We start from the raw sequence: 26,732 nt of genomic DNA, 5'->3' as shown, positions 1-26,732 counted from the left end.
AACGTACAATGTTGGGGTATTTCAGAGACAACCTTCAAAGTTTCACAGGTTTGTAGAAAACGTCAGGGGCCTGGAGCCCCTAAAAATAACAGATGGCATCAGGGGTCTGGCCTAGATCTGTCACTATAACCAAAAACGTAGGAAAACTTTGAAAGATGATTGTGCTCTTTGCAAAGTCTACATTAGCCTCTCCCTTCACACTCAAAGGGTCACAAGTGCTGCGGGGACGAAGGCCGCGGGGACCCGGCGGCGGCTGCGGGGAGCAGGGCGCAGGCACAAGTAGGGAGCTCCCAGACCCGGCATCCGTCGGGGTTGGGGCGGGGCGCCAACTCCGGGGTGCAGAAGGACCAGACGCCAGGGGTCTTCGCCCCGGGTGTCCTGACCGTGACTTGGACTCGAAACTGTGGCCCTGGCTCGGGAGGCCAAGGTAGGAGCAGGGGCCTAAGTCTCAGTTCCAAGGAGGTCTATCCTAATTTGGGCCTAATTTGGGTTCCACAGTGGAGAGGGAGAGTCCGGCACCTCTGCGTGGCCTCGGCGAACTGCGCCCGCTGGAAGTCAGCAGCCAACCGCCTAATCTCTTCCCAGGCATCCGCCATCGCTGCCGGACTCGCGGAGACGCCGAGGACCAGCAGACACGTCAGCCCTATGAGCACTGTAGGGGGCGGGGCAAGACGGGACGGGCCGCGCGGAGGGACAAGACTCTCCGCCTCTGACCTAATACCAAATGCGCATGCCCAGCTCGGAGGCGGCGCAGCAGCACTCGGCCCCGCCCACCCTCTGCAATGGAGGCGCTCGCCCTGCTGACGCGGGCTGTGGAGACCTCGTATGGGATGGTGCCCAATCGATGAGGAGAAACACTAACTTTGCAAAGGGTTTTTTCAGATGTTTGCATTATTCTTATTGATCCAAGGAGTGATAGGTAATCACCTTTTCCTTCGGTTGTGTTTTTAGGGAGAGTGGGAGGGATGGAGAGGCGCTCACACCTACCATCAGTGTCCCCTCTTCTTTCTCCGGCTGTTAACTTTGTCCAGTTCAGTTTGTTTGGGAAATTGTTTATATTTTTCCTGGGCCTAAAGCGTAGTGCCTTTCGAGGAGACATATAGGATCGGTAGAGTTGCAATTTACTGTGAAGTGCCTTTCTCTTGCTGTTGTACTTTAGAACTCACTGGTCACTTTAAAAAGACATTATTCTTTTTCATCAGATGCCCTGCTAATAAAGTTGGTAAAAGAGGAGTTACTTCAGTAACGTTCCCACCTGTTATTTTGGATAACTCACATCCATTGGCATGGAGGTACTTATGCTAATTTTTAGCTTTATTTGAACTTGTCTAGAGCTGTCATAAAAGCTGTCAGTGAGTACTAGACCCATGAGGCTGTCTGGCAATCTGATGTGGACCGACAAATGGAACCCTAGAAATCAAAGGGTCAACTTGGAAGATGGTAGACTGTTCCAACTACTTCAGGCTGTGGAACAAGCAGAAATATTTATTCATAAGCCATAAGTATTGATTGATTAGTCACGGAGTACACTGGTGGATAAGGAAGACATAATATTGCCATAACAAATCACAAATCCAATAACGTGGATTTAAACAATAAGTACTTAAAATGAAGTATAAAAATTCGAAGAATATTGCAGTGCACACCTGTAAACCTAGCTTCTGGAAAGCTGAGGCAGGAGGTAGCAAGTTTGAGCCCAGTCTGAGCAATTTAGCACTTAGAGAAAGCCTGTCTTGAAAAAAAATGTGTGTATTTTGGGGAGGAAAGAGGAGTGAGGGTTGCTCAGTGTGAAGGCTTTGGGTTCAGTCTCCAGTACAAGAAAAAGTAACCAAACAAACAACAATAATAATGTATTATGTGACCAGTTGGCATTCAAATTTTTGCCTGTCATTTGGCTTCCTGTTAACATCTGTTGCTGGTGCTGCTGGTACCACTGCATTCTGCAATGTGGAATAGCTAGTGGGTAAAAGCCATACTAAGCCCTTTCATCAATCCATGCGCTTTCTCCAATGCCTGTGTGATATCTTAGTCCCCATTCATCCGATGTTACTTTGCAACATGTTCTTCCAAACTTCTGAATGGGAGATATTTCAGTTTTACCCAGTATCTGGCAAAATTTAGAGAAACTAAATAATATAGAGTATGACTAGAATAATAACAAGAAAGCTAAGTAGCTATTTGATAGGAAATGGGACACTTCTTTGAAGAGTGATCTTTGTATATATTTAGCGAATAGAATTTTCATTCTCTACAAATTTTTTAATAGCTATGTTTGTGTCCTCAATTTAAGGTGAATTTTGAAATTTAGGTAATTTTCAAAGGACTGATAGAATCTTCAGCTATACTATGTACTGATTTGTGACATTCCCACTCATTTGTTAGTTTTTCTTTTAATTGATGCATAAAAACAAAAATTAAACATAATAATTGATATATATATGTATATTTATCCACATATATAACATTTAAATCATTTGTCATTTAAATTATCTGTCATTTCTCCATCATGAAAGCATTTGATATCCTTTCTTTTAGTTTTTGAGATACTGACAGTGTTAGTTGTATCACTGACATTTTTGGGGTTAAAAAGTTTAGAATTAGCTTAATTGTACCATCAAAAATGACAAAAAAAAACCCCTATATATAAAATGCAACATTTCCTTAGGAAACTACTATGAGTTAATAATAGGAGAGAGAAAAGATACTTGAAAACAAAGAAGTAATTGGAAAAGCAAGAAAGTAGAGAAAAATAGCAAAAATACCACTACAGAGCAAGAGGAATGAAAATTAATGCTTTGGCCATTGACTGTTACAAAAAAGGAAGTGTGGGGTTTTTTTCCCCTGGCATTGTGGATTAAACCCAGGGGTACTCTTACTTTGTTGTCTGTTTCTCTCTCTCTCTCTCTCTCTCTCTCTCTCTCTCTCTCTCTCTCTCTCATCTATTATATGAAGAAAGAAGAGTTGGAGGCAGAGAAGGAATAATTGGTTTATGCTACTACACAGGCTGAAAATTCCCACAAATTGTAAATTGGAAAACCATGGAAGCCAGTGCTACAGTTTGGTGCAAGTCTCAAATGCCTGGGAACCAGAAACCGTGATACCAAATTCAGAAAGAGTGTCCTAGCTCCGGTAGAAAATCAATTTATTTTTCCTCCAGAGTTTTTCCATCAAGGCCCTAAGGATCTGGATGGTGCCTGCCTGCCCTGGTAATGGCCCACCTACCTGAATGGTGATCTGATCTGGAAATACCCTCACAGACAGCTCCATATAACTTTTGACCAGTTCTCTAGTGTCTCTTACCCCAAACTGACACATAAAATTCGTCACAACCGAAGGACTATCTTACGAGTAAATAGAAATAATGAATAAGAATAAAGATAGGTGATCAGACATTAAGTTGGAAGAAAACAATTTACAAAAAGTGAGTATAGTATTGGTGAAGGAAGGACCAAGACCCTCAGGATCGTAGAATCAGAATGTCAGCCCAACGAAGTGTCTTTAAATAGTCCATACTAATGACCTACTGACACAAGAATCAATTATTCTGCAACCTCCTTGGTAGATTAATTACTTTTTGCTTGAACTCTTAAAATGATGACGTGTTCCTTTCTTTGCAAGGAAGGCAAATCCATTTTTAGACAGATCAGTTAGAAATCCCTACTTTACACTAAAGCAAGATCTTTTTCTCTGCAGTTTTTGTATGCTTTTCTTGAGTGAAATTGAAAATGAAATACATCTTTCCTATGACAGCTCTTCAAATATGCGAAACAAGTGTTCTTGTTTCCTTTTCCCAGGTTAAAAAGCTTCTAGATACTTCACTTATATCTCCTGAAAAGATTCCTGTATCTTAATTTCCTGACTTCCCAGGCAGCATAGAATAATTAAACAACTAGTTTGCTAGTGTCAATTCCAGGAGGTGATGTCCAGATGGAATTTAGTATTTTACACATAGTTTGACTTGAACAAATGGGAGTGAAATTAATTTTGCTAGCTATTTTATCTCTATTAATTGGATTCTTTGCTTAAGTTGAGCTAGTAATGAACTTGTTTGCTATTTATCTAAATTGCTATCAAACCAAGTGTAGTCTTTTCTTTATCTGAACAAATTAATTTTATTTGCTAAATTTCACCTTACTGGTTCTGATTGATTCATTCTTTCTTTCAATAAATAGTTTGAATTTATTGATTTATTTTTATTAGTACATCTTTGTAGTCTAATGGCTACATTCATCACAGGGATTTGGTGGTACGTTTACTTTGCTACAAAGAAAAATAAGTTTTCAAGGTCAGTATGGCAGTCTTTGTGTTAGGCCTTGAGAATACCAGGGAGAAAAAGCTGTTCAATCTAGTTGAGGTTATTTTAAAAATTATATCTGACATTCCACATTATGTCTATCACCACCATCCTTACAAGTTTGGTAAATATGACTGTCTTTATTCAAGTGACTCTCAAGATTGATTAAGAGAAAATTGAGCTCATATTCCTCTCATAAACCTGTGATGCTGATGCACTAGAACCGTAGATTTAAAAGTTTTGGGGGCGTATAACAGTCTCTTTCATTTATTTTATAGAATTCAACTGATACATTTTGAGTTTTATTGTCTTGAATAATATATTTCTTTGAAGTGGAAGAAGATAAAAATATAATCTTATTTATCAAACTCAAATTTATGTCTTCCAAGGAGTAACTTTTTCAATGATCTTAAGGAACTCAAACTTGTTCCTAATAATCACCATTTCCTTAATCTAAACCCCAAAAGCCATCCTTTTAATAATGTGTGTTTTAGAACATTTCTTTCTCTGTTATATTTTTCTTTTTCTTCTGATTACTAAACAAAGTTTGAACATTTCTTGATTTTTTTTTCAGGTTTCGCTGAAGGGTGAGGAGCAAAATTCTCTTTGTTGGCATCTGTAACCAGCATCCCTTTTGGTTCACATCATGTTATTATTTTGAATATGATCTTTGTGGTCTAGCCTATGGAGTTAAATGTATGGACATACTTTTTAAAATATAAAATTATTTCTTTCTCTTTATACCTTCACTTATTTCTAGTAGTGTTATTTGTGTCTATGTTGTCAGAATTTCATTTTAGAGCCATATCTTTGTATTGTGATATATATATTCTGCAAAGCACAAAATATTCTTTTGTTTCCAAGGAAACAAACTCTATATTAGTCTTTTTTGTTTTTCCTCAAATTCTTTCAACATGCTGTATTTAGAGCCAGACTTAATAGATGCAGGCATCACTTTGTGTCCAGTGTGTATCTCTCCACAGGGCAACTCTCAGACAAAGTGACAAAAAGACGAATCCATAAAGAAACATGTTAGTGTTCTTGTCAGTACTTGGGTCCCATTCTCAGAGGAGCTAAAAATTATTTTATTTCATCAACAACATGTGATTTATAGGATTATATTGCCAGCTTGTACCACTACTGTGGCAGCAGTGTGTCACTGTAGGGCTGTAGTCATAGGAACACTTTTTAAAGAATCACACGGTGTTGATGCTTCCTGTCAAGCAAAGGAAACCGCAGACTGGCTCAAATCTCTTGCGTCTCTTCTCTGCTCATTTTCTTCTCTACAGTTCATGTTTTTTTCCTCAACTTATGCACCTTATTCATTTTCTCTTTTTTCTCTGTGGATCTGTTATTAATTACACCAATAAGACAGCTGTAAAGAAACTGAGCACTTGTAGCAGATGCTGTACTAAAGCACAGTAGTGCAACATCTGGGAGCTGTCCAGAGCCATAGTTGGTGCTCCTTAAATTCATCATCCAAGATTCTGTTTTAAGAAGATTGTTTCTGAACGAAAGTTCTGGTCAAGCTCCTGAAAATAGCAACATCAAGAGTAGCTGTCATCTAAATTCATGTAGTTAAAATTCTTTTTAGATATATAGATTTATAGTTATGCTGTGGCAAGTGTTCAAAGTACTTCAAAATTCTTATGTATTTGTTTGAATCATAAAAGGCATGCTTGTATTTTAAGGAAGTCAACTTCGCTCATTAGGGAGATATTATTGCTGATGCTTATTGTTTTATATCATAGTAGTTTCATTGCTGTATTGTTTTTAGATGGACTAGACTTTATTGTCTTGTTCTACATCTGTTTGGCCACAGCAATTCCAATTGATTTCGCAGGGTCAGCAAATACACAGCACATAAGCTAACACTTCTTCTGTACCCGGAGAAGACCAATAATCAATTGTACTATTTGTCTTGCTAAGGCAGGAACTAGCTTCAGAATCCCTCTCAAATAATGTCCCAGCCAATTAGCAACAATATATTAGAGTTGACACTTTTTATGAAATATATTTACCATTCCAGAGCTAACCATAGCTCTGAGAAATAGCCCCATGTAAAGAAACCTAGGGCAGAGGCATCAGAAATATGAAGGTCACTGAAGGAGTATGTCAGGAACCCCTCCAAATGGAGATTAGTTCCAGAAAAAAAATTTTCTATTTTATAACTCTGGTTTGGATTTGTACCATGTACAAAGAAAATAAAATCTTAGAGATTGCGTTCATAGATTCAAAAATAGTCTGTCTAGGTGGACATTACTCAGATTCTTGTTATTCTTTGCAGTGTGTGTGTGTGTGTGTGTGTGTGTGTGTGTGTGTTCAAGGTGATTCATAAATGTGACACCATATTATGAGTGTTCTCTATACCAAGTGATGCAGTAGAACAGTGAAAGAGAAAATGTTTTTGGTTTTGCTTTCCACATGTTAGAAATTAAAACAAAAAAATCATAGTTCTTAGAAATAACAATAGTAAATGTCCACAAATGATAATATTTTACAAAAAATCTATAATAATAATTATTCTAAAATAAAAGTTTAGTAAGAATAGTGCCATTTCTTATGTTTTTATAAATGGTTTTATTTCAGCTTAATATAAGACCAGTAGTGCCTTTATTTATACAATGATGTAAAACAACATGTAGCTTCTGGAAAACTCACCTGAATACTTATAAGAAAATTAGAGTGCAAAAGAAAAAGAATTTCCTAATACTATTTGAAAATAGTTTTTGATGTCACAAATATTCTAAAAGATTTTGGAGACACTAGAGGTTCTTGACTAATACTTTGAAAACTTCTGCTTTCTTGTAATAACTGATGTCTTTATAAAAGAAGGTTTCCTGCTAGGATCTCTCTGCCATTGAATCATTCAAACAGTGTATCTATCTATATCTAGGTCTATGTTTATGTATCTATCTATGTCTATGTCTATGTCTATGTCTATGTCTATGTCTATATCTATATATAAGGAAATCTCATTAGCTAAATGTTTATAAAGATATTTTCAATGTACACATTCATAATTTGAGAAATTCATCCTAATATTGTTATAGAACTAATAGCTCCATTGGTTACAAATAGAAAACAATCAGGTGCACAGAAATTTTAAAAATTACAATGAAAAATTAACAGCACAGAAATTCAGGCTACAGAGTTGGCTCACTCACTGATAGAGTACGTGTTTATTGAGCACGTGTTCTAGGCATGCAGCATACATGAAGAACAAGATGGCCCTAGTTGTTATCTTCATGAGGTTACATTATCATTATACCCTAAACACAGCGTTAGATTGATCAAATAAAAGCAAAAGCAACCACACATATCAATTACAAGACTATCATTGATTAAAGTATTAGCAAGGAATCCTGAGGGGAAGTAAAGATTTGAGGGGGACGTAGTAGATAGTTTTCCTATATTAAATGTAGTAGCTGACTTTGTAAAGCTGTTTCTTGTGGTATCCACTGATGAAATTTGAGGGCATAACAACAAAATGCAGTTGAAGATATCATATAATCTCCTTTTTCTGAACAATTATACTCCATTTGTTGCTAGTATTATAATTCCCCCAAAAATTATTTTGATGAATATTAAATGTTCATGGTACAAGCCTCTCTTGGTGCTTTAGAAATGTAGTACTGCATACCTAAAACCAGTCCTGAGGTTCCACAGGATGGCGAGAGAGCTGAGAAATGTGGAGTATCCAAGGAACTTGACAAGAAGCAAATGACTCTGTGATACAAGTCCTTCATTTTTTTTAAGAGTGGAGAAGAATGGCATAAATTATAGGCTGAATTCTGTCTTTTAAAAATGTGGAAGAGGGGGCTGGGGATTTAGCTCAGCGGCATAAGCGCCTGCCTTGCAAGTGTGTGGTTGTGAGTTCGATCCCTGGTACCAATAAAAAAAAAAAGAAAAAAGTGTACGGGGAAGTACCTCAGAACGTGACTGCATTTGGAGACAGGGTCTACATAGAAGGAACTAAATTAAAACGAGGTCATTACTGTGGAACCTTACCTAATATGGCTGGTGTCCTTATACAAAGTAGAGATTAGCATAAAAACACACGCAAGGGGTGGCTAAAATATACAGTGTGTATAAATAAAAAAGCTGTCACAGAAAGGCATATTGCCATTAATCTCTTTCTAAACACTCCCTTATCACTTCAAGTGTACTTATTCCATCATTCTTGCTATTCATAGTGTCTTTCATGACTGTCTTTATGATGTGTGATCAAAAGTATGGTAACATGGTAAATGATGTTGCCAAGTTCCTTCCAATAAAAATGTAGGTTGGTGAAAAAATTACTGTGTGCCAGCATCCACCTTATTCACTGCATGTGGCATCATACAGCTTCTAGCTCTTCCTGAAATCAAAATGAGCTTGAAAGGTAAATGTTTTGAGTTGATTCAGGATATTGAGACATCCAAGACAGCACAATTAAAAATAGTCCTGAAATAAAACTTCTGAACTGCTTTGGAAGTGACAAGAAGTATATCATAAGTGTGTTCAAAGAACAGCAGAGTATTTTGAGGGGGAATTAATGGCAATGAGTCTTTTACTCTAATACATTTGAACATTTTTAGCATTCACCATATTTTTCAATCAATGATTGTAGGGACATCATGTGAAGATACCTGCAGAAGCTGCCTGTCTACAATTCAAGGAGAGAAACTTCAGAAGAAATCAAGTTTGTCAACGTCGGAAATTTGGATTCTATTTTCCATCACGATCAAGTAATTTTCTGTTGTTAAAACCACCCCGACTGGTACATTGTTATGGCAGCCTTAAAAAACTAGTATCATGTGATTCTGTGATATGTGAAACAACCCCTGAAAGAAGGCAGAGATACAAGGGAAAGGGTGAAGGAGCCGGAGTAAGGGGAGAGAGCCGGAAAGAGAAAGGTCTCAGAGATGGCAACAAATAGGGGATGAAAACAGATAAACAGTAAGCTCAAAAATAGTGCCAAAAGACAACCATGTCAAATTCCTGGGACCCCAGAATATTCATTATGTGATAAAAGATATGGTGATTTTAAGATTCTTGGGAGGAGAAGTTTACCCTGGATCATCTAAACAGTGTCACAGGTATCTTTGTGAGAGACAGGCATAGACAGATTTGAGACAGGCACAAAGAAAAGAGATGTAAGGAGCAGACCAGTTGAGTGGTCTTAAGCCAAGGCACAGTTGGAGCCATCAGAAGCTGGAGTAAGTGAGGAGAGGATGCGTAGTTGTTTTAAGCCATAAAGTTTGTGGTAATTCCTTATTGCAGCCAGAGAGCACTAACACAGGTGGGCTTAGCTTGAATAGCAGAAGAGAAATTTCTTCCTATCAGACGCTGTGTACAAAGGTACAGGGGTTTACAATTGATTATCTTGGAGGTCGCAGTGATACAGTAGTTGAGTAACTAGAGATTGTTTATTTTATAAATAATGTCTCAAAACATTTCTGACTTATCTATTTGTAGGTAACTTAGAATTTAGGATAAAATTCAAATATAATAAAGCTCCTTATTTTAGATCTTTATGTAGTTGTAAATACTGAGTCAGATGGGAAATAAAAGGTCAATAATAACATACCCAGCTTCTCAAGGTATGCATAATGTTTATAAGTTAGAAATTTCCAATTACTTCTCCTGAGGTCAAAATGATTTTCACAACAAGATTGATTCTTTGAAATATGATAATAGTACAGTGTTGTAGATTGTGGTACATTGTGCCATATTAAATTCCAATGGATTTTTCTTATAAAAATCTGTAATGTTGTGATGATTGAACTCTGCTTCAGCACTTGGTAAATACATTGTTTTCCTAATTCTTGTGTTTGTCATCATACTTATCCAGGCAGTTGGGGGGACATTTGTGTGATGTTTGTCGTTAACAGAAGGATGGATTAATTTTGCAGCATGAGTTGGCGTGCTATAAAATTCATTCACAAAATAATTGCTTACTCGAGTTTTCCATCATTATAGCTGAGAAAGACAAGCACATCTGTGCTCCTTGAAATATGAGATATGTTCAGCATTTACTTTCAGCAAATGATGACTCTAGGATAGAAATATGGAAGAAAAAGATTCAGTGGTTCAAATTAAGCCTGTGATTACAGTACTAGAGACAGGATTGAACTATATCTTGAAAAGTCATAATAATCATGTAGCAACTTAGACATCACACATTATACTTCTTTGTATAATAATATTATTTTGGATAATTTGGTAGGAAGAAATATGAAATGAAAACATATGCTTAGGAATCCTTAAGAGTGGTTTGAGGGGTTGGTTTCAGAAGTTTGATACATGGTCATATTTAACAAACTTTGAAAGCCCTTCGATAGACAGCATAAAATCATGTTGTAATCCAAAATGTTTTGTTCTCTCTAACACTTGTTTATCAACATAGAAGGCAAATAGTGGATAATGGACATTGTGTGTGTGTGTGTGTGTGTGTGTGTGTGTGTGTGTGTGTGTTGGAAAAGTGTCAGGTAGTGCAGGATAACCAATTTCTAGAGGCATTCTATAGTGCTTCATGAAACATAAAGCGTATTTGCCTCTAATAGCAACATACTTTATTTATTTTCCTTTCTGTTAACAACTACCAGCAACCCGACTTACAAGTTACTTGGATTTAGAGGCAATGTCTTTAGTTTTGGTTCTGACATATGTAAGTACCATAGTGTCTTAGGTAAACCACAGAGTGTTACGATGTAGATAGATCATGATAATGGTTGCTTAATTATTCAGCAATTCATTTAAATTTTTTCACCATATTGACATTAAAAAGCATATTTGTATCAAAAACATAATGCAAGTTCCATCAGTTTTTTTTAATTGTTTAACATTTTGAGGGCTCTTCATTAGTCAAATAAGTAAAATGCAGACTTTTAAAAATCTGAGTTAGCTTTACACATCTTTCCCAAGATTATTAGTCCAGCTGCAGCATCAACTTCTTAACAACCTTCGTGAAGCCTTTGGACTCAGTGATGTGCCACAATGTTGCCCTATGAGGAATGTGCTAGGTTCCTTCCGGGCTCTGCCTGTTTTCTGAAATACCTCTTTTTGCATCTTAATCCTCAGCAAAGTAAGTTTCTTTCTCATCCTTTTCCCAATATGTTCTGTTCTATTCTTGAACAATATAAGAACCTTGGAAAACTTCAACTTTCCCACCTACTTGATTTTAAAATTTATTTTTCTGTTTTTACTACCCAGGTTAATTATAACTTTAAAAAGTTTTAGAAAAGATTTCTTTCCTTTGAGTTTCATTCTTCATCTACTTTTCTTTGTTGGTTTCATTTCTTTTCCTATACAACTGATTTCTGCAAAGGATTATTAGTAGTAAACCAGTTATAGTCTTTTTATTTGTCTACAATCAAATCCACAAGTGTAGCTAAAACCAAGAGTGATGGTAGCAAAGTGTTAGTGATGATGTCAAACACTGCCAGTGAAAGTATAAGTACAACAATTTAGAAACACCATTGAAGATTATCAGTTAATGTTGAACACGATGAATACCTTATACTATTCGAATGTGGTGGGCTGAATAGTGACACTACAAACATGTCCACATTCTAATCCTCAGAGCACTTGAATATCACCCATATGACAACAGGACTTTTGTAGGCATGGTCAAGTTACAAATATTTGAGGCAGAATGATTATCCTTGATTATCTGAGTGGTGTCAGTGTAATCAGGAGGGTACTTACAACAGCGATGCCAATGGAGTCGTAGCAGGAGAGAAGGAAATGCGCTGAGCAGAGGGATGTGGGCATAGGTGGTGAATGCCAGCAGCTGTACAGGCTGGAAGATTAAAAAGCAGATGCCCCTGGAGATGGAAGCAACTGGTCCTGCTTACACCCTATTCCAGCCCCATGAGCTTCATTTCAGGTTCTGAGCTCTCCAAATATTCAAGAAGGGACTCCATTTGTTTCTATGAATATCATTCCAGACCTGGACATCATGGCATATGCCTGTAGTCCCAGAACTATGGAAGGCTGAGGCAGGAGGAGGATCACAAGTTTGACACCAGTTTGGGTAACTTAGTGATTTAATGAGACCCTGTCTCAAAATAAAAACTAAAAAAAGGGTCTGGGGATGTAGATCAGTGTGAAGGCCCTAGAATTAATCATTAGTACTGAAAAAAAGTACCATTCTCTGTATCTAGAAAAAGCAAGTGATCACTAGTTGTTGAAGAGCAATAATAAGATTATAAGATCTCATTTTGGTGTGTAAATTGATATACAATTCTAGGCCGGCAGCTACTGTTTTTCAACATAGAGGATCTGACGTACCTCATGTTAATCTCTTACTAGCCATCATCTTTGTGAAACTTGTGCTTCCTGTGGTCTCACAATTCTTTCCACTTGTGCCTGCTGTTAGACTTTGTAACCTTTGTGTTTAAACTTCATCTCCATTATATGCTTCTTTACTTCTGCCATTTTCTGGGTAGTTTGTTCAGATCCATATCTTAGTTTAACATATCTGCACTAAGTGAACAGGTCACAAAGATAAGTCTTAATTAACTATTACAAAGTAACACTAATTAGGACTGTAAATAGAATTTTTCCAACATTCAGAAGGCCCTCATTTGCTCTCAATCACCATGACTTTCTTCCTGAAATATTTCCACTCATGGAGTCCACTGCCAGTATCAATGGGTCCACTGACAAGCAATCTTTTGGTCTGAAAATATCCTAAATTAAAAATCATTCTCCACCGGTATTAGCATTGAAAGCAGAATTGAAGATGCTTGACACTTTGAAAATCTATTTCAGTGTCCTCCAGCTTCATTGTTTTCATTGAAAAACCATCTATAAGTTTATTACAATCCCCATCAATCTAGTTCTTTTTCATATCCGACAGGTAATTGTATGGCTTGAAAAAGAAAGATTCTTCATTTTTCGGTGAGTTCACTTTTATGTGTCTGTGAATATGTAGTTTTCCTTGTGTTTATCCTTTTTAAAATATAATTTTATTGGTACATCTTTGGTATATGTAACGGTCACACTCCCCAGAAGGAATCTGAATCTGTACAGAGTGTATCTTGGTTCTTCTTTTTCTTTACTCACCTCCCGTCCCTCCAACCTTGCTTACCCTCCTTATTTACAAAAACTTGTTGGGTTCCTGGTGCTACTTAAATCTGTGGTTTACTTTTTCCAGTTATGGAAAAATAAATTTGATAGTTATGTGCAACTTTTAATTATATGTTAATATTTTGTCTTTTATTTGGATATATTAAAATTTGCTTCTCATAATTCTTTTACTTTTTTCCTGTTGTCTGTTTCTTTTTAGTTTTTTCTCTTAGTCATGATTATGCTGTGTTGTCTTCTTGTTATTTTGTCTATTTTTAAATGCATAGTTTATGTTTCATTCATATTTATAGAGGTAATTTAAGTATGTTATGATGTTATCTTTCATCTTCTGGTAGGTGACTGAAAATCCTAAGATCATCCTTAATTCAGTCAAAGTTTGGCTTTAGTTCTTCTACAATCTGTCATGTCGTGGTAGACCCTCATCATTCCCAGTGGGTATTCCTTGTGGTCTCAAATGAAAGGCCCAAGTGTTTACTATGAATTGTGCTTTGTGTAGGAAATGAACTCACTTTTTGTTTCCCTAGCACCTTGAATTTATTTAAAGTTCTCTTCAGGTCCTGATTCTTTTAGACTCCTCTTTTGGCACGTACTGGACATCCGAGTAAAATGGCTCCCGATGCAACGCTTTTCTGCCTTTTTCACTTCTTACCCTAGAGAGCGGCTCATCACTGTCTGTTTACTTCTTAAATGGCATCGAGAGGTATAAAACGAACTATTTGTCAGTTTAACATTTGTTCGGAGCGTAATGTCTCATCTGGTTGACTGGGATAATTGAAAATGGAAGTCAGAACGAGTTGCAAGATTTTTCATTTTTACAGATTTTGATTTAAAGAGATTATGTGCCCTTTCCATAAAGTTATTTTCTTTCCTATGTCTGGGTTTCATTACATATCATATATCTTTATTTTAAAGATAGTTGTAGTGTCTACTCTATAATTACATCATTAGGAATTCTTGGCAGATCTTGCTGTGTATGATGAATTGTTATAAAAGGAAACTCTAAGTTTATACGCTAGATTTATTCCTCTGTTATTGTGTGATTCTTTGCTTAAATTTAAAAGTATTATTTCTCCATATTTTTGAAATAGAACCTATGTTAAATATTATTTCCTTAGTTAGTGTTCAAGGTAGGTTTTTCTTTTTGAAAAAACTGTCTAATATAAATGAGGAAATTTAGATTAATTTTTTTTATTTCTACCAAAAATAAAAGAGTTAAAATATAAATGTCTTGCCTTGTAAGTATGTAGAACTTGGTATTTTAGAACTTTCTATAATTGCAGTAATTCATTTTGACATTACCTTTACAGGCAAAATCCCAATCTTTACTGATAGAGAAACTTGGGAAATTCTACTGTTAGCAATATAAAGAACTAACTCAAAATGCTGGGTGCATAATAAAACAGTCTCTTACTTTTCACTAGGGAAGCCTTTTCATTTAAAAATAAAAATGAGGAATTTGGTTGGAAGGCCAAGAGCAAATTTTTTTGTTTTTATCTCTCTGTACTACTAGTAGTTATGTAAGATGGTATATATAAGTCCATTTTTAAAGGAGTATTTTCTCTGTGAAAGAAACAAAGAAAAATAATCTTCCCTCAGAGATATATGAAAAATGTTACATTTTTATTGTTGACCTAAAATAATGCATTCCTTAAGACATCCTAAATATAACCCGAGCTCATGTGGAATTGTTACATGGATTTATACAATTTTAAAATAAGAAATTAATTTAATGTGGCTAAGATGTTTTGCTGAAATCACTAAAATTATTCTCTAGAATAATATCATATTTAACCTAGACTCCTTCATTTCTACAGTTTTAGATTAATTAAGCTTTAAATTCAAAAGTATGCAAAACACAAGCCTCATTAGTAAAAATCAGCATGAACAACAGTAAAATTAGAAATACTGTAGAGCATCTGTCACAGTTTCATTTTGCTCTTTAGGATGGAGTAGACGTAAGCATGTTTGTAGGTTAAGAGAAGAACAGATTTAAGAATTAACTAGTAGAGGGCTAATTGATGGGAATCCTGGAGAAGATGTGTAGAGAGCACATAGGGAGCAGAGGGTGAATGGAGAAGCACCATTTAGCCCCTGAGGAGGGAAAGCTGATGTTAAAATGTTAAATTAGAGATAGACAAGAACATGAAAGGCTGGTGCCTGAATTTTCTCAGTAGAATCAGAAATGTGAAGTGAGAGTGGGCGGTTTGGTTGGATCTTGGTTCACAGCTTAGCTTCTTAACGGAGAGTCTGCTGAGGAAGATGAGTAAGGAGAAGCAGAAGGGTGGCTGATCAGTGGGGACCCAAGTTTTGATCTGCAATGTCCACCATATTCATCTGTGAGACAATGAGACTCTCTGTCAGTTTGGGATGAAGGAAACCTATCAAATCCATAATTTAAACGAAGACACATTTAGATAAAAAACAAACAAGTAGCTGAAATTCTTATTTCCAATATTCAGAGTTTAGGAAAAAATGGGATTGTGTGAAAGAATTTTGAAAGCTCTTGTTGAAGTTGAAATGATTAAATATTTAAAAGTTCTTATATCAGAAAGAGCAAATACTAGCTATCAAGAAAATTATATGGATAAACACTGATTAAATGAACTCTCAATGAATTTCTTTCCTTTAATTGGATTGCCAAAAATTGTTTTCTTTCTTTAAATGTGTACAGGAAAGTAAGAAACAAGCAAACAAAAAAATCAACCTTATAAGTCAAACAGAATACTTTGAAACTGTTTGGGCCCTGTGCATGTTGAATTTGGAATCCTGACTGCTGAAGAAAAGCGTATGTATGAATTTTAAGTGGTTCCCTATGTCATCATTTCAGTGCACTGGAATCGTCCACTATGCGAGGTATTCTAATCGTTTATTGATCTTCTGGAAAGCAGCATGGCAGCTGCAGCGAGAGTCCTATCATGTTTCTGTCCAGAATCACTGCTGTATCACAGCACCTGCTGCGAAGAAAATTAAGCATGGATGAGCGATCTTTGTTGATTTCACTCTCAGCAGGTTCCACAGAGAAAAAAAGAAATTCTGAAATAAGAGACAAAATAAGGAGAAATGATGAGGATCAGAAAAAATAAAAAGTAAAAATGAGTTGGGAAAAGTAAGCAAGGTAAGAAAAGGTCTTACAAGTTATAAAATTCAGGTATGATGAGAAGAATTTCTGAAAACCTGTGAGGCTGTTACATTTGGTAAGTGCTCAGAGTCAGAGGAGGTAGGAGCTGAACTGACTGCACTGCTCTTGAGGTCTCTCGCAGCTCTTCTGCAAACAGTGCCCTTCTGGAGGGTGCTACCTGTTTAGACCCCCTCGGGGAGTTTATGAAGAGCATTAGGTAACACAGAACCTTATTCAACTTGGTCATTTAGTCTGGGTTCTGAGGATTTCATAAGTTGCCAATACTGTCTTTGTATTGTTTTATCTTCCTGGTGTCTGTTTTGAAAGACAGTAAAAATTAGAAGGGAGTATATTTTAGGCCTGCCTAGAATGTTATTAGGCCCAAGAAATTTGATGAAGTTTTATTTTTTTTTCTTACCAGAAACCATGAACTCATTAGCTTAACTCAACTCAAAGAAGCTGTTTTGAAGCTTTTTCATACAAATCACTTGAAAGCAAGTTACTTTACTCTTCACTTATCACTTGCTTATGGCAGAGGCCTTGGAGGAAAAAAGGGCCTGATAATACATGGTAACTGAAAATCAACAGAAGCACCAACAAAAATATGATTAAAGTTTTTAAAATTTATGTATGTAATGAAGATTGCTGATTCTTACAACACGATAGCAGCATAAATTAAAGAGGACAATCTGAAAAAGAAGGGAAATGAACATCTCAGTGCTCCAGCTCTGTATCATAAATCCTACATGCTTTATAGAGAAGCCTCTTGGATTCCCATCAGATGATTCTTACTATATTTTATATTCTACATATCTGATTATCTTTTTTCCCTGCGTAAGGGTAGTATATGGAATAAGTGTATCTAGTTAACATGAGAAATCCACTAGATTGTAAGCTCCATGAGGGCAGAGACCATAATTATCTTACTCAGTTTTAGACTCCTAGTGCCCAAAAAATGTCTGCTATACAGTAGCAACACATAGAATATTTGTTTAATAATTTAACAAATGGGTGGAAATTAATTGGAAACCATCAGGAAATCTAGATCCAATCTGTGAATCAGATGTAAAACCTGATAAATTTCAATTGTGGTGCTAATGGTGTAGCCTGTTAGAGGTAATTGTAGTGGAAAATATTTTGTATTTTTCCTAAGGTCTATCAACTCTGTCTTGAGTGACTAAATTGTGAAATGTTTTTGCTAAGAATATTGGCACTTACTTAGATTAAAGCCCATCACAGGCAATCTGCAAGTTAGTAAAACTTTGCATAAAAAATAAAAATAAAAATAAAAATAAAGTTGACTGGGGAGGTAAATTAGAGATTAAGCCCTTGACTCATTTACTCAAGGCTCTGAGGTGGATACCCAGCATTGCAACAAACCACAAAACCACAAGCTAAATAAAACTTCCCAGAAACCCTCATCGGTATTCAAAATGCTGATCTTCAAGTAGAAAACTAATATCTTTCTGTGAACTTTTTAAGCCAGATTTACTTTTTAAGTACTCTCCATGTTTAAAACAGCCCTCATCAAATGTAACCCTAAATTATAATGTATTATACTTAAATATTGTCTCAACCAACAAACTGATCATCAAGTAAAAAATCTGCTTCTTGGCTTACTTCAGCACCAAGGTGCTGGTGTTTCTTTGCTCTCTCCAGAGCATTCCAGTGATACCAATAGTCCTCAATACTAGAGTTTCCTTTTGCTTCTGAAGAACTGTAATAAATATAAAGGCAAAAGGTGTACCTACCTACACGTTTATATTTTTGTGTGTAGAGTGTGTGATTCTGTGTGTGCGTACATGTTGTGTATGTATACATGTATGTGGTCATGTTTCTGTGTACATATGCTTTGGAGAAGTCAGAACAGGCAGAACTTAGAGGGGTTTAACAATTGAAAGAAAGGACCCATATCACTAGAAGAGAATCACATTTGTATGCTTTCAAATAATACATAAATTACTCTGCTGTCTGTATGACATGAAATCTAGACATACATAAAGGTCAATGTCTTAATTGGTTTAATGAATCAGAAAATGGAATTCAATGATCATAGAATGACTGAAAAGTAAGAACACCTGTGTTGAAAGAACTTCTAGAAGCAAAAAAGAGCCTCAGTAGATGAAGAATTCCCCTCAAACCCTTGACTGGTCTCTGGGATATCCATGAATGGAAAAGACATAGAGAAACCCACTAGGAAACAACAGTTGAAAGTATAGAGGATAGAGATTTCCTCAAGGTGAGGAAAGCAGGATTTAGAGTCCTTCCAGTTCAACCCAGCTAATGTAACACCAAACCTCTGCCAGTTCTAGGTGGTCGGCCAGTAACGCTACTGCCTGACAGGACGAAAACCATACTTTTTAAAAGAAGAGACCATACTTCAGTATTTCTGTGGTGAGAGGTAATGGTTTCCCCAAAATATAATCTATAACCAAGAAAGAAAAGCAAATGAGTCTGATGGGAAAATATATTTACAACCTTGTTTTTGCAAATATATGATGTACCACAAATGTGCAAACCTACACTAATAAAAATAAAAACATTAAAAATTTTAAAAAAATGTGTTGCAGGACCTAAGGGAAACAATGTTATAAAAAGTTAACAGACAGGTTATCTCAGTAACAGTGACACTTTAAAAAATAGAAATTTTAGAGTTGCAATGTATGATTTCAAAAATGAAAAATTCACTGAGCTTTGCAGCTGATGGATGAAGCAAAAGAATGTCAGCAAACTAAAAATAAGTTAGTAAAAGTTCTCCAATCTGAAATAGAGAGGGAGAAATGAGCATAGCTTCCATGCCTTGTAAGATGACATCAACTGACTTAACATAAGTCTATTTGGGTTTCAGAAAGACAGAAAACATAAAATGGGGAACAACATATATCAATAAACAGTGGCCCCAGTCAATATACGGATATAGGAAGCTCAGCGTACTCCAGATCAGATAAATGTGAAGAGAATCACATGTTAGGCATGTTTTAGTCTAAGTACTGGGAAAAAAGATTAAGTTAAAATTTTGAACGTGATCAGAAGAAACAGTTACAATGACATGAATGCCAGCTGTGGGCTCATCAAAAGTACTAGAGGACTAAAGCAATAAAATTTTAAGCTATTCAAAAAACCACTCTTAGTATGAGATTTTACTTCTGGTAAAACAATTCTTTTTTTTTTTTTTTTTTTTTTTTTTTTTACCAGGGATTGAACTCACGACCTTGCGCTTGCCAGGCAGGTATTTATGCCACTGAGCTAGATCCCCGCTCCCAGTAAACCTATTCTTTATAACAGGATGAATTGGAAACCTTTTCAGATAAACAAAAGGGGAGCTTATTATTGTCAATTGAAAGAAGATCAAAAGAAGTGGTAAATTAGGTAGGTGGGAACATTATCTTTTTTATTTTACTTTTTTTTGCAAGATAACTCACTTTTTGAGGTTAATAAAATAAATAAAATGAAGGCAAATGGTTGTAAAGAATAGCACAAAGGATGGGACAGGTAAATGGAAATTTAATTTTTTGAGTTTCTAATTCTATATGAATTGGAATTCTATGAAACCTTGGAGATTATGACTAGAATAACCGTTCAAAAGTGATACAAAAAAGAGTAGCTAAAAATAAATGTATGGATGAAAGTGATACTCTAAAAATATGTGAATTCTTTCCTAACAGAATTAAGACAAGAAAAGCACAAGAGTATTAAAAAATTGGACAAATAAAAATAAAGTAGAAAATTACTATATTATAGATAACTATATCAATAATTGTTTTATATTTAAGTGGTCCAGCTGATAAGTATAAAAGCAGATTCTTTAACAAGAAATGAAATGAAAAGGATGAATCAGAAAGGTCGCTGGTGATAAAGTCTGGCTAATGTTCAGTAGAAGTACATACTATGACGACTGTATGCTACGGTGTTTTATTGTTACTCCATGTACGCTATAACTCTCATAAATGCATCAGGCCTAATTTAGAACTACAGACAACCCAGTATTGATAATGGTTTACTTCATTTCCGACATTCACTGGAGACAAAAATAGTCCATCAAGGTTTAAATTGCCTCTTTCTTTTAGGATGTTTAAGTCTGGAAGGCACAGAAATATCTAAAGAACAATGAAGCAAGAGAACTGTGGCTGCACACCCATGGTTATTTCTTTCCTTTATACCACCCAGCACAAAAGAGTATGTATTTATTTTTAATGACACCTTGGGGATAAGATTCCTTTGGGCAGCTTAAAGCAATGCTTAGCAGTTTTCTCAGGGAAAAATTTTTTATATGTAGCATGATTCCCTTGTGTTACTCTGTAAAGTTATGTGAATAAATTCATAATTTTTGAACACCGGATTCATTCAGTCCACTGGGAGAAGGTCATTAAAGGCAAAATAATATGTAAAAAGTATTAAATAATATTTAAAATATTTAAATTATTAAATATAAGTGTGCATGGGATAAAATGCATAAATATTCAGGTAGTTAATAAAAATACAAGAAACATGATAAATATTAATTGGTTAGCAAAGGCAAACCAATATGAGCCAAAAGAATAGACACTGTGAGATGGGTATACCCTTTAATTGAGACTGGGACAGGTAGAGCTTGGGCTGCAGGGCAAAGGAGAGTACGTTTAGGAGAAGAAAGGAGAAAGTCTGGGAACAGTGCAATACTGTTGGAATCTGCATACTGTATTTGAAAACAAAGAGCAGTGAAGCCTGACTAGAGCAGAGGAATCAAGTGGACATGTGCCAGGACCTCTGATCAGAAGGGCAAGATGGGCAAAGCTTATGGGAGGCAGCAAGTACAGGGTAGGGTGCTTTGCTGGCACCAACAACCACTGGATAGAGTTTAGGAGACAGGCAACGTGATGGAAATATTTTATGAAAATTAATTTGCTTAAACGTGTAATCGCTACTGTAAAAAAGAGGGAAAGAAAATAAAGGATATAACTGCGTGTCTTAGTCACTTTTTACTCGCTGCTGAGACAAAATACCTGAAGCCCAAATTTGGGAAAGGAAAGGTTTATTTCTTACAGTTTTGGAGGTTTCAGTCCACACTCAGTTGGCTCCAAGGCAGGCGGGCATGGCTGGGCTGCAGTTCATGGCAGCTGCCAACAGCTAGCAGGAACCAGCAAAGAGCAAGACACACCTTCCCGCCATTACATCACATCCTGGCTCCACCCCTTTGTGGGTGGAGCACTGACACCATCAATCCAAGCACTATACAATGAACCATCACAAATGCACAATGCAAACTCATGAGGCCTGGGGGCCACAGACATAAACCATGACACTGCGTGTATGATTAAATGTGTAAGATACACAACCATATTACTAAGTTTTTGTTGGATCGTTGAACAGAACTGTTCGCAGTCTCACTATTTGAGCATCTACTTTGTATGCTTTAATAACTTGAACAACTATTTCTAAGATGACAGTATGTAATTTATCAACTAGTAATTTCTTGTGTTTTTTTAAAATTCTGTATTATTGGGGCTGGGGATTTAGCTTAGCGGCATAAGCGCCTGCCTTGCAAGCATGTGGTTGTGGGTTCAATCCCTGGTACCAGTAAAAATACAAAAAAAAAAAAAAAAAAAAATCTGTATTATTTCTACCCTTTTTTCTGTTTTACTTTTTTTTCTCTTTAAATAAAATTTTAAAAAAATTAATTTGCTTGTGAAGTGTTGCCTGGATTAGAGGAGGGATGAACTTTTTTTTCTTTTTGTATAGTCAGAAAAGGATTTGAATAAAGTAGATTTATATGTGAGTAAAAAAAATGTATTTACTATGATCTACATTTATGAAGCAAATAAAGTAGTGCTAATGTTATTAATTGGTTTATTTGGTAAAATTACATATTGAGTATTTGTAAACTTTTGCTAAAAAATTCATGTGACCCTTGTTAAGATCTTTTATTAAGTATATATAAAATTATATCCTCTAATATTAGTACTCAATAGAGATGAATTGCTATGGGTCCCCAAGAGAAGATACACAGAATTTAACAGTCTGTCATTGATGTAACTGTATTAACTCTTTTTTGTTCATGGAGTTTGGAAGCTTTCCATAAAAAGTTAATTTCTTTATTAATAAAAATAATAATGCCTCCACACAGAGTTTCATTCTGCATTTCATTTTGGCTTCAAGCTTATTTCAGCCTTCTTTGTGATAAACTGGAGGCACATTTACATCTTTACTTACCTGCTATGAAAGATTTATGTAACTCAGGTACCATGTATTTGGATCACCTTCATGAATCTGGAAGCCTTATAGTGCTAATTGGCAAGATAAGCACATCAGAGAGAATTAGAGAATCTTGTACTTTTCTTGATAACAACTTTTCAGTATACAGTGCTGAAATTGTGTTGGTTTGCAACTGGAAAAGAATTGGAGAATATATTTTCATGTGGAAAAAAACTTTAGAGAAATGATTATTCTTTTTTGTGTGATACTGTATAAGCTACTCCCATGATGAAAGTGAAATTTCCTTCAGTCACTCTGTGGTAGCGCAAGAAAGCTTTATCAAAAGAAGTCCTGGAAACAGTAAGAAATAAGATTTTGCAATCTGAAGGCAAGGTGATATTAAATTTTAGGTCATTTCAGGGAGGAATATGGTCATATTTAAGTTGGATATGGGTTAATTATTCTTGTGGATAGAAATGCTAGGAGTCTATTAAAAATTCTGATTTTCAATTTTAGTCTTTTTGTGCTATTTTGAGTCACATGTATCCTTATCTATTTATTAGGATTTTGGTGAGTAAAGAAGTTTTATATATATATATATATATATATGTATATATATATATATATTCAGAATCTTGCAAGCCCAATGCAACTGGTATACATTATACAGAGCATGATCAGAATTACTGTTAAATTAATAAATTGTTGAGTGATGAAAAGTAACTTTTTACAAAGTAAAAATGTTTAACAATTTTTGGCCATAGCCTTTGTATTATTTCCCTGTTCTTATATATTGAATATAGCTTTTGAAGAACAACCAGAAATGATGGCAGAAAGTTCTCTTGCAAACAGTATACCAGTTATTGGAATCTGGGAAGATCCTGGACCGAATCATTCCCACCATGGGTAAGTTTTAAGATACCTATTCTGGACTCACCTTTAAAGATATCTTACTTCAGCATGATTGGAATTCTCATTATTTTTCACTTAAGTTGTGTGTGTTTGTGTTTGTGTTTGTGTGTGTGTGTGTGTGTGTGTGTGTGGGTGTGTGTGTGTGTGTGTGAGAGAGAGAGAGAGAGAGAGAGAGAGAGAGAGAGAGAGAGAGAAAGGCTTTCTTTCTTTTTTTTTTTTTTTTTTTACCAGGGATCAACCTCAAGACCTTGCACTTAGCAGGCAGGTGCATTCCCACTGGGCTCTAACTCCCTGACCTGTAGACTGGTTTTCTGATTCAGAAGTGCTTTGTTATGCTGTCTTACATGACTTACAAATCCTTTAGTCTCCTGTTTTGTTTGAAGTAGAATGTTAATAAAAATGAAGTAAGTTAGACACACAAGCTTAAATATTGTACAGTTTCTTTTGGAGGAGAAACTTAAAATATATAGTTCAAAATAGAAGATAGATAAATAGAATAGGGAGAAGTTAAAATACTTTCCTAAATTACCTATTCTGCTGATTCAAAAATAATTTAATATATATGGTAAGTTGTTATTTATTTACTTATTACGATTTTCTCTTAGTTCACTGAAAATAAAGTTATGTGTGATTATCTTTCATTTTTGTAAGAAAATACTTGAGGATAATAATACAGTGAAGTAAATTGTTATTCTCTTAGTATTTTGTCATGAAATTTTGCTTTATTTTTTGTAAAGTACAAAAAGAAGAATAGGGAATATTGATGAAAGAAATTAAAAACCATTATTCATAATACATATAAACAACTTTAAATTTTAACTCAGTGTGGAATTCACAAGGAACCAGAATTTGATTTGCATTCTCTTTAAAAGAACAGAACAGTCTTGAGTTTGACTGTAAGAGAAAAACTATGATATTATAGGGAGAAAACAAATGCAGAGACTTTCCATTACTTATCTTTGAGGCAGATTTCCAGAATAAGTGTGTTATATTATATAATTGTGATACTTGCTCTTAATTCAAATCTGTAATTGTATTATGGTTGTATTTAGAAATATTAATTAAATTCTACTTTGCTAAGAACATAGAGATCCAAGTTTATATCTCACCTGTAAATGCATTGTGTATTACCTAAAAGTTGAGCTACTAAATAGGTGGGCTATAGCAATCATGTCCCTTTTTGAGCACAAGTGAAAAGTGGGGTTGAAACTTGGGTTGGTGTGTGATGAAATGCATGCTGACTTATCCCTCACAGCCTCACTAGCTCCCTAGTATTTATTGGAGTGTAGCTAGAACATTGCTTGAGAATAGAATCCTTTTGTATGTTTTTTTTATCTGGCACCCTCTTTTAAATATCATAAAAATATCTCTAATATGTATATAGCACTGTTTTATTCCATTCTCTTTGAAGAGATAACAATTGTAAGTGGCCAGATGAATAGAAATTTGACCAGAGGAGAAGGTAAACGCATTCACAAAACAAAGCACACCTAGCAAGAATTAAAGGTAGTCATAGTTTTCAAAAGCCATACATCAGCAAGAGAGATACTAAGGCTGAAAAAGATGCGCTGATTATATAGCAAAGAAAAATACGGAAAACTTCAGTGTATGTCATTATATTTTCCTTTTTTTTTTTTGCATCATGAATAGTGTTAACAAAATATTCTTCTTTGTGGATTACAAATGCTAATTTTCTTCTTTTTCTCCAAATCCACATGCAATTTCAAATTGTGGCTAAATAGTTTAATTAGCTGTTTAGTCCCCATCCTTTGCCGTGTCATTTTTATCCCTGAACACAAAAATTCTTTTTCCAAAAGTGTGTTCACATGCAGAAACATATACAGACACGGAATCTGTAGATTGTCCTCTAGAAGATATCTCATGCATTTACGGTCTGGTCACTGCTCTAAAGAAGTTTATGATTTATTAAGGCTAAGTAGGGAGTCAACACTGCGGCATGGATGATGAACCAGAAGACAAGCCATTCTCAACTTGCATAAATTCCCATTGTGTTCTGAATGAGAGATTATTCTTCTAAAAACAAAATTGGCCCTGTGGAAGACTATTGGTTTAGAGATATTAATTATGAGAAGCACTATTCATTTCTACTTTGAATTACTTTCACTTTTTTTTTTTTTTTTTTTTTTTTGGTACCGGTGATTGAACTCACAACCTCATGCTTGCCAGGCAGGTGCTTGTGCTGCTGAGCTAAACCCCCGGCCCTCTACTGTTACTTTTTTGCTTGATTGTATTTGCATTATGTGTAAAGATAATGCACATTACAGAATTTTAAAATGACATTTAGAAAGGATATCCAAATTCCATTTTATTGGTCTTTCATCATCACTGCTGTGGTTATCTTTATGAAATAACGGTCTCTAGGTGGCAGCATTTCAAGCCTTTAAAATAAGTGTTTTAAAATATAAAAGGTGAAGTGTTTTTAAGTGTGGCTAATGAAGAATTTGGGGGAAATGTGGTAAGATTGCTTAATCCTTTGAACTTTTATTAATACATAATGGTTACATCCCGCTTGGGGAGTTGGTTCCCACCCAAACATATATATGTAACACATCTTAATTCTATTTTTCATCTCCTTCTCTTCTTTCCCCCTATCTCTATCTCTTAGTCCCATTCAGTTTTGCAAAAGAGCTCTCTCTGTTTCCTAGTATCTATCTTTTATTTGGTTCTTTGCTTATATTTTGGGTTTTTAAATAAAATAAACCATACGATATTTAAACTCATGTGTCCAATTTATTTCACTTGAGATCATGATCTGCAGTTGTATCCATTGGCCTACAAATGAGAACTCCATCGTGTATATGTACCACAACACTGCTTAGTTTAATGAAAAAAAACAAAGATTTGTTGTGTTTTCAAGACTTATTTATCATTAACTGAAACCAAATTGGCATAAAAGTAACTGGCCACAGAATAAAGACTTTTTTGTTCACATAAGACTTTTCAGGAATTATCAGTGTGATTCTCTATACATCATTATGAGCAGTAATAGAAAGAAAACTTTCTAAAATCATCCTTCTCAGAGTATATGCATGTTAAAAAAAAAAAAACAACAACGAAAAAAAAACCTCTCTGCCTAAGTAGTCTGTGGTTGAAAACAATCTAGCTGGGCTAGATATCTAGCCAGGGCTGGGCTGCATA

At 35.3% G+C, this 26,732-nt stretch overlaps 1 protein-coding gene and 1 long non-coding RNA gene across 6 annotated transcripts in view; one reads left to right on the top strand and one right to left on the bottom strand.

Moving 5' to 3' along the window:
* Positions 1-672, bottom strand: part of Ufl1 (UFM1 specific ligase 1) — a 30,333-nt gene extending 29,661 nt beyond the window's left edge. For both annotated transcript variants that reach the window (XM_063233264.1, XM_063233263.1), the window contains exon 1: positions 520-672. In XM_063233264.1, the coding sequence (XP_063089334.1) occupies positions 520-596 (77 nt within the window). In that variant the 5' untranslated portion in view covers positions 597-672. The remainder of the gene's footprint in view (positions 1-519) is intronic.
* LOC106027152 (uncharacterized) lies at positions 651-26,310 on the top strand. 4 transcript variants are annotated; one of them, XR_010042022.1, is made up of 11 exons: positions 651-919; positions 1,203-1,292; positions 2,953-3,206; positions 4,869-4,990; positions 8,907-9,024; positions 13,143-13,183; positions 13,927-18,891; positions 19,686-19,859; positions 20,558-20,666; positions 23,465-23,567; positions 23,805-26,310. It is a non-coding gene; the product is annotated as an uncharacterized LOC106027152 (long non-coding RNA). The 4 variants fall into 4 exon arrangements; XR_010042023.1 differs by lacking the exon at positions 23,805-26,310 and having other exon boundaries at positions 13,927-16,487; positions 18,797-18,891; positions 23,465-23,796; XR_002790555.2 differs by lacking the exon at positions 23,805-26,310 and having other exon boundaries at positions 23,465-23,796.
* The last annotated feature ends 422 nt before the right edge of the window (positions 26,311-26,732 follow it).

The sequence above is a fragment of the Cavia porcellus genome, unplaced genomic scaffold (genome assembly GCF_034190915.1).
Source record: "Cavia porcellus strain 051 isolate PalLab524CR breed Dunkin Hartley unplaced genomic scaffold, mCavPor4.1 scaffold_22, whole genome shotgun sequence".
In the NCBI taxonomy this organism is placed as follows: domain Eukaryota; kingdom Metazoa; phylum Chordata; class Mammalia; order Rodentia; family Caviidae; genus Cavia; species Cavia porcellus.
This window is presented reverse-complemented; position numbering and strand designations above follow the sequence as displayed.